Raw genomic sequence first — 15781 nt, 5'->3', positions numbered from 1 at the left:
TGGTGCTTGTGCTATTGATCTAGTTCTTAAGCTGTTATGGAACCACATGATTTGTGCTTTTTAGCTTCTGAAGGCTGTTTACTGTTTAAGGTTTATGTTATAAAGCATAATTATACCATAAGGATAATTCAACTGAGAACACTCTTAAATTACAAAGTGACAGAGTAGCTGGCCAGTACTTATTTTTAGATGATCTTTCAAGCACTACCAGTAGAAATACTTAAAAGTAAATGAAACTATTCCTAGCCTTTGGAACTGTTAGCTGTTTCCTATGGGAAGAAAGAGGGATAGGTTAGAGAAGGCTGGAAAGGAGGAGCATGTTGCTCAGACCCCAGACTGGAGCCCATTTAGATAGCATGAAGTTGAGTTGCAATGATTTCATAAAAATATTTAATGTTTTGATGAGGCCAGCACAGTCAGTCAGTTCTGAAGAAAGGTCAGTAGACAGGTCCCTCTCATCCGAGAGTCAAATCTGCCACTCATTTCTAACCTTGCCCAAACCTATCTCTCTTTCTTCACTGAGGTAGACATTGTCAACTCTAAAAGTTCAGAATTTTTTTTCCCCTAGCTGAAAGTCTATTTACCACCTTTACTTGGAATTTTCCTCCCAGATGTAAATAGTGGCTAGCCATTCTGTCTACTTGTAATAAAGCAAAATTAGTGTCTTATGAACATTCACTAGAATATGAACTCTGCTGCAGTGCAAAAATTTCAGTTCGGATTACTTTGACTTCTTTTCCATGTTTTAGATCTTTTGTCTCCAAGATCCTATATGGAATAACTTCATATGCTTTGCTTGTACAGTCATTTTTTACTCTTTACATCTTCATTTTTTCTTAACTACGATTTTTAACGATGAAGAAACTGGCAATTCCAAACGCTGATATTTGATATACTTTTCTGTCATTGTGTTAACTCTTTTACAGCAATGGATAAATTAACATCCTTCTTCTCTTCCACAAAATGTAAATTTTACCCAGCAATATGTTTGGCCACTAGCAACAATTTAAAAGATCAGCTTCAAAATTAAACATTCATATACACAATGATTCTTATAAGAATTTAAATGCCTACTGACACCTATACATAGGGTCGGTTTAGGGCACAAGTAACACAAGCCAGCAGAGGGACACCAGATGTGCCATAACTCTGAGATTTAAATACGCTTCATATCACAGTTGAGATGCGAAGAGGCGGAGGGGGAGGAGGAGGAGGAGGGGGGGGGGGGAGGAGGTGGAGGTGGGGGGGGGGGGGGTGCCAGAGGTGTCCAAGTGCAAGATTTGTATACAATGTGTTTGACAATTAGCACAATGTGTTTAACAATTAGCAGCAAAAACTGACGTGGATTTTCAAAGTGTACAAGGGAAAAGCAAGGATGGGGAGGATGTTGAATGATAAGTCACTTGTGTGGAGAAATGTTCTCAAACCAGCCCCGCCTACACGCATATCCACCAGTCATGAAAACCAGTTTCAGATAAGTGAGCTGTCATCAACCAAAACTTGCATGAGAATTCTAGTCACAGAAGGAAGGCGAAATTAATAAAGACAAAGCAAATGCAAAGCACAGTGTTCATTCTTGCTTACAGATATTTTTTTAATCATTAACTGCTTCTATTACTTTCTCACTGGATGTGTGTCTTTATCTACTGTAGAATTTTTTCAGAAGAGCAATTGATGGCCGTCACTTTATGACAAACCGTAGTTGCATGAGGGATATTTGAAGAGAACACATTTCTTCCTGGTCAGCATAATAATAAAATTGTCTTCATACAATTGTATTTAGGTCCAATAGAATGGAATGCTGCATATTAATGAAAGTACTTATTTGACTAGTGAAAGTTGACATAATTTCATTGCCTGCTGGCTCACTTTCCTCCTGACAGAAAGTGAGGACAACATACTTTGTATCCTGCCACTTGTAGGGAAGCAGCCTACTCACGCCGTATAAAATTCACATCAATCTTTCCATTGTGTGCCAGCCAGTCCGCTGTAACTAGCTCTGATGTCATAAATGTTGTGCAATACTTTAAAAATCAAGTAAACAAACTGAAATGTTTCTAGCATGTCAGGAGTAATACTAAATCAATATGTGTTGAATATCAGTTCAACAACTTTAACCATTTTCGAAATTTGGACGTTTTTCTGTAAAAATCATTGGCGCAACAGAAAAGAGCTAGAAACTTAAAAATTTGTATTTAGATTCCTTTTGCATAATAATGTAGTAGAAAGAGTATTCTGGATCTCACAAATTAAAATTTTAGTTGAAATTCATGATTTTCTGGTTTTTGTCTTAAAAATTAAGGAAGCAAGATAGATTAAGTAGGCGAATGAATAAGGCTAGGATGTTTAAATTTAAGTAGAAGGGAGATCCGCTATAATCATAAAGATGTGAGAAGTTTCAATTGAATAACTATAAAACTATAGTGATAGCGTATCTCCAAAGGGCAAGTTCAGAGCTCGTGTACTGTGTGTAGTGTAATTAAATTAATTCTCTCGCCCAAAATATTTGACTTAGCCACATCAGACTTTTATTATGATTATTTACCTGTGTGCTGAATGCACATATAAATTGAGAGCTTCATCGGCCATCAGCAAAGGAAGCAATGATTTATTCGATAACTTAAAGTGATGCATTACTAGCCTAGCGGCTAGTCGGGAGAGCAGAATTGATGAGGCGTTCCCTTAGCCGTCCGCACCGTGGCTTTATATATAAGAACGCTGCATGAGAGATGAAGGCCCCAGTTCTCTCCAGACGCTGATTAGCGCACCACCTGTGTCGGGAGTCGCGTCGCGTTGGTATCATTGCTATAAACAGCCTCGGATGCCGTAATAAGTTACTATGGATACGCGTAACCATGAAATCATTTTCGAGTGAAGTGTTAATTCTGGGATGACTTTAATGATCTATCTTCAGTTTGCGTATGTCGTATTTTCACGTGCCGACGTGGGACAGACATTCTACCATTATTTAGCGTGGTGTTTGATGAACATTATCATCAAATTATGGCGACCATTCACTTAAACATTTAATTTGAACAGTTATAGTTGCATCAGCGCATTAGACTCTGAACTGCTCTGTTAGTTGGATTGTGTGGATTCTTTTTCGTCTGTGACTTTCAGAATATAGTGAACATTTTTAGAGAATCGTTTTTGATTATGAATCCCAGACAATCTCCTAATTCCTCAGAGCTATAAGCTGTAGCTATAAGTGTATTTCTCGGATGAAGTGGGCACTAGCAATTCTAATTACAGGCTTCACGTTTTGCTAATCACTTTCTGGTTGCCAATATTGTAGTTAGAGAGCCAGTGTTGAGAACGGTAAAAGACTGCATAGATAATAGGAACATTTAACAACAATCATTCCACCCACCGCCCCACATATGTTGCTAATCGGCCGGGAAAAACAAAACATTTTAAATAACAATAATTCCACCCCCTGTACCACATATGGTGCTAATCAGCCGGGAAATGCATCTTTTCTACATTACACTCTACATTTAAATAAAAACCATTTATTCCACCAGCCGCCCCACACACTATATGCCACAGGAATTGTACTCTATATAGGACTATGTGATGGGCACTAATGACTACACTGCCATATGACCCAATCATAGAAACGGGTACATTAGGTGAGATCACTTTAATTTTTCATGTATCAACCTGACTTTCAGCACTTTTGTTCTCAAATGTTTGCCATAACTTCAACTTTCATACACTCACCAATATTACTTCACCTTCTTAAAATGTTGGTAAAAATAATTTTCCAATTTTTAATCCTTTCTGTCTCACAGCACCTGCTGAGCAAAATGTGCCTAATGAAAAGGTCCTTATTTTAATTCCAATAGTTGCTATTCATAACATAGTTGTACTGTTGTGACACAACAGTTTGAATGTATTTGTATGAAGCACGCATGCTGTGAGAAGGAAACTAGGTATAATGATTATTGCTTACGTGTAAAAGAAGAAAAGAGTATCAGTATGACTGAATGAATTGAAATAAATGTGTAAATAAATATTCCTTTTTTTTAAAAATGTGCAGAAATATATTTAGAATCAGATTCTTTCAATTTTTAGGACTGGTGGCTGTCTGTGTTGTTCAAGAAACTTGTTGGACAGAAGGTATTTTCTGTAAAACAAACAGCTTCTGACTCAGTCAGAATGTATGCTCACTGTGCAAATCCTGATGCTGGTGAAGGATCAGTAACATTATATGGGCTTAATACTGGGAACGAACCTGTATGGTTAAATATCAAAGGCTTAAAAGGACCTGCAAATGCATATATACTTAGCAGTGACAATGGTCTTCGGTCCAGGTATGGTTTTATTTATGTTCTAGAGTTAATATTTATTTTGCAATGACTGTCATTTGTACACTGAAAAAAGATATATTCTTCATTGTTCTACATTACAGTAATAATAATTGGAGAACTGTCTTTCATTATTGTGCTTTAGTAGCAGTTCATCAAGTAATACTTATTTTACTGGACCTAGTAAGGCATTTCTGGAGGTCCAGTTACGCGTGATGTCAAAAGCAATAGTTTAGGGAGGATAAATGTAGATTATGTCAAACAAGCATCCAGGAACTACCAGAGTAGCCAGCAGCAAAAATTGAAGGAAAGTATGGAGTATTAGTGTGACAAATTCACAATTATTACAGGCTACATGTTAGATGAGTTTGTAATGATGTGGAATGAGCCATTTTGCAGTCACATCACAAATTAATGTGCACATACAGTTACATACTGAACATCTCTCTCTCTCTCTCTCTCTCTCTCTCTCTCTCTCTCTATCTATCTATCTATCTATCTATCTATCTATCCCCTCCCTCTCCCCCCTTTTATCCCAAAAAGGGAAAAGATATACAGATGTGAGTTAACAATTCCTACCCACCACCTTTTACACATTACAGTAATAGAAATTCTGCAGAATAGGAGTTGTCAAGAAGAAACTTTCTGAGGTTGTTATCAAATTTTACTACATTGTCTTTCAGACATTTTATATCACTGGGGAAGTGGTCAAAAATTTTTGTTGCAGCATTGTGCACCCCTTTTTGCACTAAAGATAACCTTAGTGTGGAGTACTGAATGCCGTTTTTCCTTCTGGTATTGTAATTATGTACTTCACTGTTCCTTTTGAAGTGGATTATTTACAACAAACTTCATGAGGAAATAAGTATATTGTGAAGCAGTAGTCAGAATGCCCAACTCTTTAAACAGATGTCTAAAAGATGATTGTGGGTGAGAACCACATATTAGTCTTACAGCACATTTTTGTGCAATGAAGACTACCTTTCTTAAAGATGGATTACCCCAGAAAATTATTCCATGTGATATTATTGAATGAAAATTTGCAAAATAGGTCACCTTACTCATTTGTCACTTCCCAAGACTTGCCATGATTCCAGCTGCAAATGGTGCTGAACTACGTTGTTTTAGAAGTTCCAAAATGTGTTTTTTTTCCAATTTAAATTCTCATCAATGTGAACCCTTAATAATTTTGAAGTTTCCACTCTGTGTATTATTTACTCACCATGTGTTATATGTGCAAACTAAGTATGTTGTTTCTTTTTAAGATTGAGGAGTGAGACAATTTGCAGAAACCAGTCAGTGATACTTTTAAGAACTTTGTTTACCATTTTTTCTGTTTCTGTACATATTCTTGGATCGACTACAATACTAGTGTTATCTGCAAAAAGAACTAATTCTGCTTATTGTATACTATACAGAAGATTGTTTACATATATGAGGAACAGTAACAGACCTAAGATTGAACCTTGGGGAACACCATGTGTAATTTCTGCCCAGTCACAATTATGTCTCTGGACTACTGGGAGTATCGGAAAAAAAAAAAAAATCAACCGATTTGACATGTCTATATTTCTGAAACTAATAAACATGTACAATGAATTTTGTTTTTTGATGAGCGGGAAACTAAGAAAGTTTTTCCTCACCTTTTCATACGTGTTTCTGTATGCACCCCTTGAGATGAGATGCACGGCATATGTCAACGTGGTATTCAAATTGTTCCCAAACTGCAGTGAGCATGTCTTGAGTTACAGCTTCCACAGCTGGTGTTATGCGCTGTCTCAATTCATTCATTGTTCTTGGTAATGGAGTCACATAAAAAGAGTGTTTCATGCACCCTCCACAAGAAATAATCACATGTAGTCAGGTCTGGTGACCTTGGAGGGCAGTAATGTAAGGCTGAATCATTTGGTCCAGTGCGACCAATCCATCTTCAGTAGTCCTTTGATTTAAAAATTCCTGCACGTCCAGATTTCAGTGCAGCAGTGCCCCATCCTGTTGGTAAATTAAGCTATTCGAATCAATCTCCAGTTGTGGGAAAAGAAAGTTTGCATGCATATCAAGATATGTGTAACAGTATTCTTGCCAAAGAAAAATGGACCATACACGTTTTCCCATGAAACTGCAAAAAACAAGTTACATTTTGGAGATATATATGAAGATAGTAACTGGTCTCAAAAGAACAGATACCATTGATGACCGTGCAGGTTATGTAGGATAAATGATGATTAATTGAAACCCTCAGCTGCTGAGAGGTGTTGTTGATATACGTCGATGAGGACAGCTGAAAATGTGTGCCCCAACCGGGACTCGAACCCAGGATCTCCTGCTTACATGGTAGACACTCTATCCATCTGAGCCACCAAGGACACAGATGAATAGCGTGATTGCAGGGACTTATCCCTTGCATGCTTCAAGAGTTCGCTATTCATCTGTGTCCTTGGTGGCTCAGATGGATAGAGTGTCTGCCATGTAAGCAGGGGATCCCGGGTTAGAGTCCCAGTTGGGGCACACATTTTCAGCTGTCCTCATCGACGTATATCAACAACACCTCTTGGCATCTGAGGGTTTCAATTAATTAACATTTTAGAGAGTCCCACTCATGTTGCCCAACTTCATGTGGTTGTTCCTTACCCCATTTTCTCACATTATGATGGTTCACCTTTCTATTTAAATTAAATGGAATGTTGCCTCATCACTAAGCGTGGAAGAAAACTGTCAAGATTTTATGTGATGACAACATTTATCTCATTGCAGTTCAGGAAACTCATGTTAAAGATGAAGACTAACTTAAACAGAGAGGTATGATTCCAGGCTGCAACCTAGTTGACGCAATATATCATCGTGCCTATTGTGTGGCTACGTATGTGCGATCATCAATTGGAGATGTCCACTTGTGCTCAGCAACAGTGCATGTTGACATACATGGAGTTGTTGTCAAGACAGGAGATCCGAGCAATATGTACAAGCCTTCAACCATTTCCTGGCCCCAAGATGTCCTGCCATACCTGCCACACACAGCAATATACGAGGGGGATTTTAATAGCAACCACTCTCTGCGAAAATGTAGAACAGCTGATGGAAATGGTGAGGCTCTTACTAACTGGGCAGACAGTAGCAACCTGTTCTTAGTTTTCAACCCAAAGGCCCAAGGAACATTTAGGTCATCAGCTTGGAGAAAGGAATATAATCCAGATATATGCTTTTTGATGGCTGGCAATAACCATACACCGCTAAGAACTACAAGACGTGTATTAACAGGCTTCCCTCATAGCCAATGCTGCCCACCTTGATTGAAATTGGAATCAATATCCCACTAATAACAACTGTACAACGCACAAGGTCACAAGGTGGAATTTCAGAAAGGCAAAGTGGGATATCTACGAGGAAAAATTGGATAAGTGCTTGGGATGGACTCAGGACAGACTCATAGGTGCAGTTAAAAGTGCAGCGAAAGCTGCTGTCCCAAGAGGGTTCCATAAACAATATGTACCAGGATGGGGCAAAGAGTGTGAAAATAAGTATCAGAGATTCCTGGAGAGTGGAGACCCTGAGATTGCAGATAGCCTAGACAATGCATGGCAAGAGAAATGGATTGAAACCATTGAGTCTCTTGATTTCAAGGCGTCTAGTAGACAGGCTAGACAGGCCAGTTCTCTCCTCTGAAAACTAGGTGGAGCTAACAAACTACATCATAAGTCAACAGATATTTCTGCAAATAGGATTTCAGCTCACATACAGGCAACACCTAGAGTGCCAAAGGACAAGGAACATACAAGAATAATACACGGCGAGCTTAGTGCACTTAAGAAAAACAGCACACTTTTGGACCAGTATTCTTCGAAATTTACTCCTAATGAAGTCAGAGAAGTGCTGAAGAGTGTCAAGGTGGAAAAGGCACCTGGATTGGATAGAATACATGCAAAATTCCTTCTTCATTGTGGGGAATATGCCAAAAAATGGTTTGCAGAGTTTTACTCAAATATAATGGCAACAGGGAACACGCCACAGAAAATGAAGAACTCACAAGATCACTGCACTGCTTAAACCAAGGAAACCAAACAATGAGCCAAAGAGTTATAGGTCAATTGCATTGCTCAGTGTCATATACAAGCTGCTCAGGAAACTCCTGTATAACAGACTGAGCCTAAAAATACTGGAATCAGTTCCAGACAAACAATCAGGATTTTGGACTAATAGAAGCTGCACTGATCAAGTACTTTCTCTGACAACACATATAGAGGCAGGCTATCAGAAAAATCAAAAAACATCATTTGCATTTGTAGACCTGAGTGCAGCTTATGACACTGTCTGGAGACAAGGCTTGCAGTAAAAAACTCATAATCCCATGCAGTAATATCATCAGACTCGTCGATAACATGCTTGCCAGGAGAGCTTTACAAGTGATTACTGGAGAACAAATGAGCTCTACCAAAATTCTCAACTATGGGCTACCACAAGGCTCAGTCCTTGCTCCATTGTTCTTCAATCTTTATACTTCCGACAACCCAAACACACAGTCTAAGAAGTTTGGCTATGCAGATGACTGGGCTATAGCTGCACCACATGAATCATTCGAGGCTACCGAAGACACCTTGTGCTCCAATTTGAAGCTGCTGAGTGGCTATTTCTGCAAATGGAGACTGCAGCCAAATCTGGCTAAGACATAAGTATCATGCTTCCACCTTTGCAACCACTCAGCAAGAACAGAGCTTAATGTCATCTTTGAAGGGAAACGCCTTAGCCACAACTACTATCCCAAATACCTAGGAGTCACATTGGACAGGATGCTCTCTTACAAGGAACACCTGACAAAGACTGCAGATAAAATGGGGACAAGAAACAACAACATCCATAAACTGTGCGCCACCACTTGGGGCTCCACAGCAAGCACACTCCACACATTAGCAGTTGGCCTTGTCTACTCAGTGGAAGAATACTGTGCTCCTGTGTGGATTAACAGCCTACATACAAGCAGGATTGATGTGGTACTAAATGACACCATGCGCATTATCAGTGGTACAATAAAATCTACACCCACTGTATGGCTGCCATCCCTGAGCCACATACTACCACCCGCAGAAATGCGGAGAAAAAATGCTCTTCTCAGTGAGTTCAACAAGATAACTAATAATCCACAGCTGCCCATACACAGCGACATAGCTGACTTGGAGTGCAGAAGACTTAAATCAAGAAGACCACCATTACTCTGTGCTAAAGAGATGACAAACTCCAACTTTGATGTTGGCAATCTGTGGAAAAAACACTGGCAAGAAGAGTGCCCACCAAAATGCCAAAGTTTCATGATAGCTGAGAAACTTCCTGGCTTCTACCAGTCATGCAAAGTGTGGACAACTCAAAATTGCATTCGTTCTTTCCACGGAAGATGGGCTGACACCCTCTACAAATGGGGAACGATACCAACACCAAATTGTGACTGAGGCGCTGAAAAACAAACAGTCCTGACAAATAGTGGAAGAATGCCCAGTTCGAGCCTACAAGGAAACCTTAAACAATTTCCTTGCTGTAACAGAGGAGGCAATTGATTATATTAAATGGCTTGATGTCAATCTCTAATTAACCTAAGCATAAAAAGTGTATGCCATATGATAAATAATAAAAATAAATAAATCTCCACACTGTTTTAATATATTGTTTGAGATGTCATCTACTCCAACAAAACATTTATTTTTCAAAGATTTTTTCCTTATTTCACAAGAGGTTGTCAGGTGAAAATTAATCTGATGAAGATTTCTCAAAACTGACACTTCCATGTACTGCTTGGCCTTTTCTTTTGAACTATTCTCATCATTTTTTTCACCTAACTTAAAAAATGGTTGTTAAATACATTAGCTACTTGTGTACTGTTGGTTAACACTATGCCGTCCGGTGACACTACAGTGGTGTCGTGCGCGAAACAGCGGTCAGTGACCGGCGACAGCACGTTAGTATCTTTTGCATTCTGTTGGTGTTTTGTTTAGGTAACAATAAGTTACACACATCAACAAGTGTTTTGTTTTTATAAGTACTTGTGCCCTTTCATCATGGCGGACGAGAGAGACAATAGGATTATTTATGAAGAATGCGCAGACATCTTGTCTGACGTTCCAGACGACTTGGCCGATTGGGAAGAAGACATTGGATATGAAAAAAAAAAAAATGAAAGTGAAGCAGAATCTTAGGAAGATAGTGAAATATGTCCAAGAAGAATTCGGCGAAAGCTACGGTTGTCAACTGATTTGGCTGAATCAGGCGAAGAAGACAGTGCACAGTGGGCAGACTTTGATTTACTGAGGACCAATAATAAATTTGAAGGATCCCCGTGTTCAAACATATTTCCCAAAGATACACAGAGCATCAAAGATATTGTACAATTATATGTTGGGAACGATCTATTTGAATATATTAGCAACAAAACCAAAAATTACTACAGTCAAAATTGCAATAGAAGTAAACTGGATTTAAAAAATGCCAAATTTGTTGACGTTATGGGACCTGAACTTAGAAAATGATTTGGGCTTGCTATCCTTAGGGGAACCGTAAGAAAAGCAAGGATAAATGATTACTGGTCGATGAATCCAACACTTTTTTCAACACTTTTGTCCAGAGCTAGAGAATACGCCATAAAACCTTTACAGATATTTGCAAGCTGGCTCTGGACGTCGTCTGCCATGTCCTGTATGCAACGCATAATGGTCATGTTAGATAATGGCACAATCAGAAACTGTTCAACTTGAGATGGACACAAATGTTCCGCTGCAGCTACCAAACATTCTTTTATTAAATCGCCATCAGTGAAGGGGTGCAGGGATTTTGCTAAAAGCAAAGCAATTTTGTAACTCACTCTGAGAGCTGCCTCAGTTGATTTTTCTTCGTCATCCAGATCTTCTTCGGATAGCTTCCTTTTAAGTTTAATAACTTCCTGTGCACGATCTGGTCCATCACATTTTCCACTTCCGTAGTCTTTCGTGTGGAACGACATATAATGTCGCTGCAAATTAAATTTCCTAAAAGAATTCAGCATTTTGTGACATACTAAACATTTTGCAACTCCATCTTTTTCTGTAAACAGATACAATTACTCCCAATGGGGGTTGAACTGCGAAAGCATGGTTGGGGTTACACAATGGCAACTTGACATGATTCTTAACCAACGAAGTGACTGTTAGAGCTGATCGTAGTACTTTAAACGTTACACAGTCGGTGCAAATTCAATAGGCATGCTGCGGCCCTATTCAAATGTGCGCGTGCATTTCCCCTCCCTCCCCTCCTTCCCTACTCCGCGACCTTGAACCTGCTCGCGAGCACGTGCCTGAGCAGACACGAGTACTCGCGCTCAAAACTGGCCAGTTGTTAAGCCCTGATATATTGTAACTTCAGACAGAGATTTAAAAAAACACGTCAGAAATCACCCCAATCCATGGGGTGACTTCAGACACTTTATTTAACTGCCTCAGATAAATATACCTACACATACACTTTCTGGTTCTGTGATATTTTATTTGTTACTCATATACCCTACCACTTCCATAACAATCAATTTAATCTAACAATATACACAAAAGTTACAATCAAGATAACGACAAAACCATCCGAAATCACCTCATTTGACGGTACGTAAGAATTCTTTTGTATATATAAAGTTCCCATCTCTGGCTGCAACCCTTCCTTCCACCAGTCCCTATACCAGTTCCAAACTGAACAATCCATTGCCCTCACCCACCTAATCCTTCACCTACACATCAACTCAGCCAATGAACACACCCGTCAACTCCTATCCTTAATAAAAGTCCTTAATCTTTCCTCTCCCACATCCACACCGGCTGTTCAGAGCATCCTCCTACAGACCAACCGTAAATTAGAACAGTATGCCACCCTCCACCTCAAAAAACTATCCAATCTCCTGGTTTCCCACCTCCGGAAAGGCAACTCACTCACCCTTCACAACCTTTCCAGCAAACCTCAACCTCCTCTCATTGCACACAAACCCAGTCTCTCCCATCTACTCAATCTCCCACTTCCAGCTCCACTCCCTCCAAAACCTCAAAATTCTGAGCAACACAATCTGGAACCACAACACCCTAATTCAGTAGTTAACCTTTCCTCCAAACCTCTCTCCCAATCCGAAACCTCTGTCCTATCCAATGGCCTCACCTTCAGCCCCACTTCCAGATTCAACCAAACAGCCCTCGTCAAAGATTTACTGTCCTACACTCGTACTCTCTGCTGGAAGTATCACTTTGCCACAAAGAAAAATGATCCTAATCCTACTCCTAATGATCCGACTCCTCAAGACACCATCCAAATTGAACCCTGCCTGGAACAGTTCCGTCCTCCGTCACAGCGGGACCCACCTCCTCTTCCTCAAAATCACCCTCTCCAAACCTTCCAGGAATTTCTGACTTCCAGCCTTGCATCTCAATCCTGCTGAAGCCCAGGCTATCCGTGATCTGAAGGCTGACCAATCCATCGTCATTCTTCCGGCGGACAAGGGTTCCACGACCGTGGTACTTGATCGTCGGGAGTATGTGGCTGAGGGACTGCGTCAGCTTTCAGATAACACCACATACAAAGTTTGCCAAGGTAACCCCATTCCCGATGTCCAGGCGGAACTTCAAGGAATCCTCAGAACCTTAGGCCCCCTGCAAAACCTTTCACCTGACTCCATCAACCTCCTGACCCCACCGACACTCCGCACCCCTACCTTCTACCTTCTTCCGAAAATCCACAAACCCAATCATCCCGGCCGCCCCATTGTAGCTGGTTACCAAGCCCCCACAGAACATATCTCTGCCTACGTAGATCAACACCTTCAACCCATTACATTCTGTCTCCCATCCTTCATCAAAGACACCAACCACTTCCTTGAACGCCTGGAATCCTTACCCAATCTGTTACCCCCCGGAAACCATCCTTGTAACCATTGATGCCACGTCCTTATACACAAATATTCCGCACGTCCAGGGCCTCGCTGCGGTGGAGCATTTCCTTTCACGCCGATCACCTGCCACCCTACCTAAAACCTCTTTCCTCATTACCTTAGCCAGCTTCATCCTGACCCACAACTTCTTCACTTTTGAAGGCCAGACATACCAACAATTAAAGGGAACAGCCATGGGTACCAGGATGGCCCCCTCGTACGTCAACCTATTCATGGGTCGCTTAGAGGAAGCCTTCTTGGTTACCCAAGTCTGCCAACCCAAAGTTTGGTACAGATTTATTGATGACATCTTCATGATCTGGACTCACAGTGAAGAAGAACTCCAGAATTTCCTCTCCAACCTCAACTCCTTTGGTTCCATCAGATTCACCTGGTCCTACTCCAAATCCCATGCCACTTTCCTTGACGTTGACCTCCACCTGTCCAATGGCCAACTTCACACGTCCGTCCACATCAAACCCACCAACAAGCAACAGTACCTCCATTATGACAGCTGCCACCCATTCCACATCAAACGGTCCCTTCCCTACAGCCTAGGTCTTCGTGGCAAACGAATTTGCTCCAGTCCGGAATCCCTGAATCATTACACCAACAACCTGAAAACAGCTTTCGCATCCCGCAACTACCCTCCCGACCTGGTACAGAAGCAAATAACCAGAGCCACTTCCTCGTCCCCTCGAACCCAGAATCCCCCACAGAAGAACCACAAAAGTGCCCCACTTGTGACAGGATACTTTCCGGGACTGGACCAGACTCTGAATGTGGCTCTCCAGCAGGGATACGACTTCCTCAAATCCTGCCCTGAAATGAGATCCATCCTTCATGAAATCCTCCCCACTCCGCCAAGAGTGTCTTTCCGCCGTCCACCTAACCTTCGTAACCTGTTAGTTCATCCCTATGAAATCCCCAAACCACCTTCCCTACCCTCTGGCTCCTATCCTTGTAACCGCCCCCGATGCAAAACCTGTCCCATGCACCCTCCCACCACCACCTACTCCAGTCCTGTAACCCAGAAGGTGTACACGATCAAAGGCAGAGCCACGTGTGAAAGCACCCACGTGATTTACCGACTGACCTGCCTACACTGTGATGCATTCTATGTGGGAATGACCAACAACAAACTGTCCATTCGCATGAATGGACACAGGCAGACAGTGTTTGTTGGTAATGAGGATCACCCTGTGGCTAAACATGCCTTGGTGCACAGCCAGCACATCTTGGCACAGTGTTACACTGTCCGGGTTATCTGGATACTTCCCACCAACACCAACCTATCCGAACTCCGGAGATGGGAACTTGCCCTTCAGTATATCCTCTCTTCTCGTCATCCGCCAGGCCTCAATCTCCGCTAATTTCAAGTTGCCGCCACTCATACCTCACCTGTCTTTCAACAACTTCTTTGCCTCTACACTTCTGCCTCGACTGACATCTCTGCCCAAACTCTTTGTCTTTAAATATGTCTGCTTGTGTCTGTATGTGTGGATGGATATGTGCGTGTGTGCGAGTGTATACCTGTCCTTTTTTCCCCCAAAGGTAAGTCTTTCCGCTCCCGGGATTGGAATGACTCCTTACCCTCTCCCTTAAAACCCACTTCCTTTCGTCTTCCCCTCTCCTTCCCTCTTTCCTGATGAGGCAACAGTTTGTTGCGAAAGCTGGAATTTTGTGTGTATGTTTGTGTTTGTTTGTGTGTCTATCGACCTGCCAGCGCTTTCGTTCGGTAAGTCACCTCATCTTTGTTTTTTGTGTATATATATAATGTTGTTGACTTACCAAACGAAAGCGCTGGCTGGTCGATAGACACACAAACAAACACAAACATACACACAAAATACAAGCTTTCGCAACAAACTGTTGCCTCATCAGGAAAGAGGGAAGGAGAGGGAAAGACGAAAGGATGTGGGTTTTAAGGGAGAGGGTAAGGAGTCATTCCAATCCCGGGAGCAGAAAGACTTACCTTAGGGGGGAAAAAAGGACGGGTATACACTCGCACACACACACACACACACACACACACACACACACACATCCATCCACACATATACAGACACAAGCAGACATAAGAAAATATGTGTCAAGAGTGTGTAGAGAATACCATATTTCAGACATTACCTTTCACCATGGACAACGCAGTGGCTCAAGTCCTTCACTTAATCACCGATAGCAGAAGCGTTTATGTAGAGTTGTCATTGCTAACAGACAAGCAGTACTATGTGAAATAACCGCAGATATCAATGTGGGATGTACATCAAATGTATCCATTAGGACAGTGTGGCAAAATTTGGTGTTAATAATAATAATAATAATAATAATGGTTTATTTGTCCATAATAATTTTTACAGTCGTGGACATAGTCAGTCGGTACATACATGAACAATAATAATAGTTTAGTAGTAGAAATAAAGTACATACAACATTAAAAATCCTTGATGGAGTACAAATATTTAGCAATTAACAGCTGCTTTAATTTTCTTTTAAATATGTTTCCTTTTAACATTTTTATGGTATTTGGCAGTCTATTGTAAAAAAATCTTCC

General features: G+C 40.9%; 1 protein-coding gene across 3 annotated transcripts in view; it reads left to right on the top strand.

Annotated features, from left to right (window-relative positions):
* Window positions 1-15781, top strand: part of LOC124607030 (heparanase-like) — a 233951-nt gene that overhangs the window by 211410 nt on the left and 6760 nt on the right. For 2 of the 3 annotated variants that reach the window (XM_047139198.1, XM_047139197.1), the window contains exon 7: window positions 4078-4316. The exons of the other annotated variant lie outside the window; for it this stretch is intronic. In XM_047139198.1, the coding sequence (XP_046995154.1) occupies window positions 4078-4316 (239 nt within the window). The remainder of the gene's footprint in view (window positions 1-4077; window positions 4317-15781) is intronic. 3 annotated transcript variants of the gene reach the window in all.

This window comes from Schistocerca americana, chromosome 3, assembly GCF_021461395.2.
Source record: "Schistocerca americana isolate TAMUIC-IGC-003095 chromosome 3, iqSchAmer2.1, whole genome shotgun sequence".
Lineage (NCBI taxonomy): Eukaryota > Metazoa > Arthropoda > Insecta > Orthoptera > Acrididae > Schistocerca > Schistocerca americana.
This window is presented reverse-complemented; position numbering and strand designations above follow the sequence as displayed.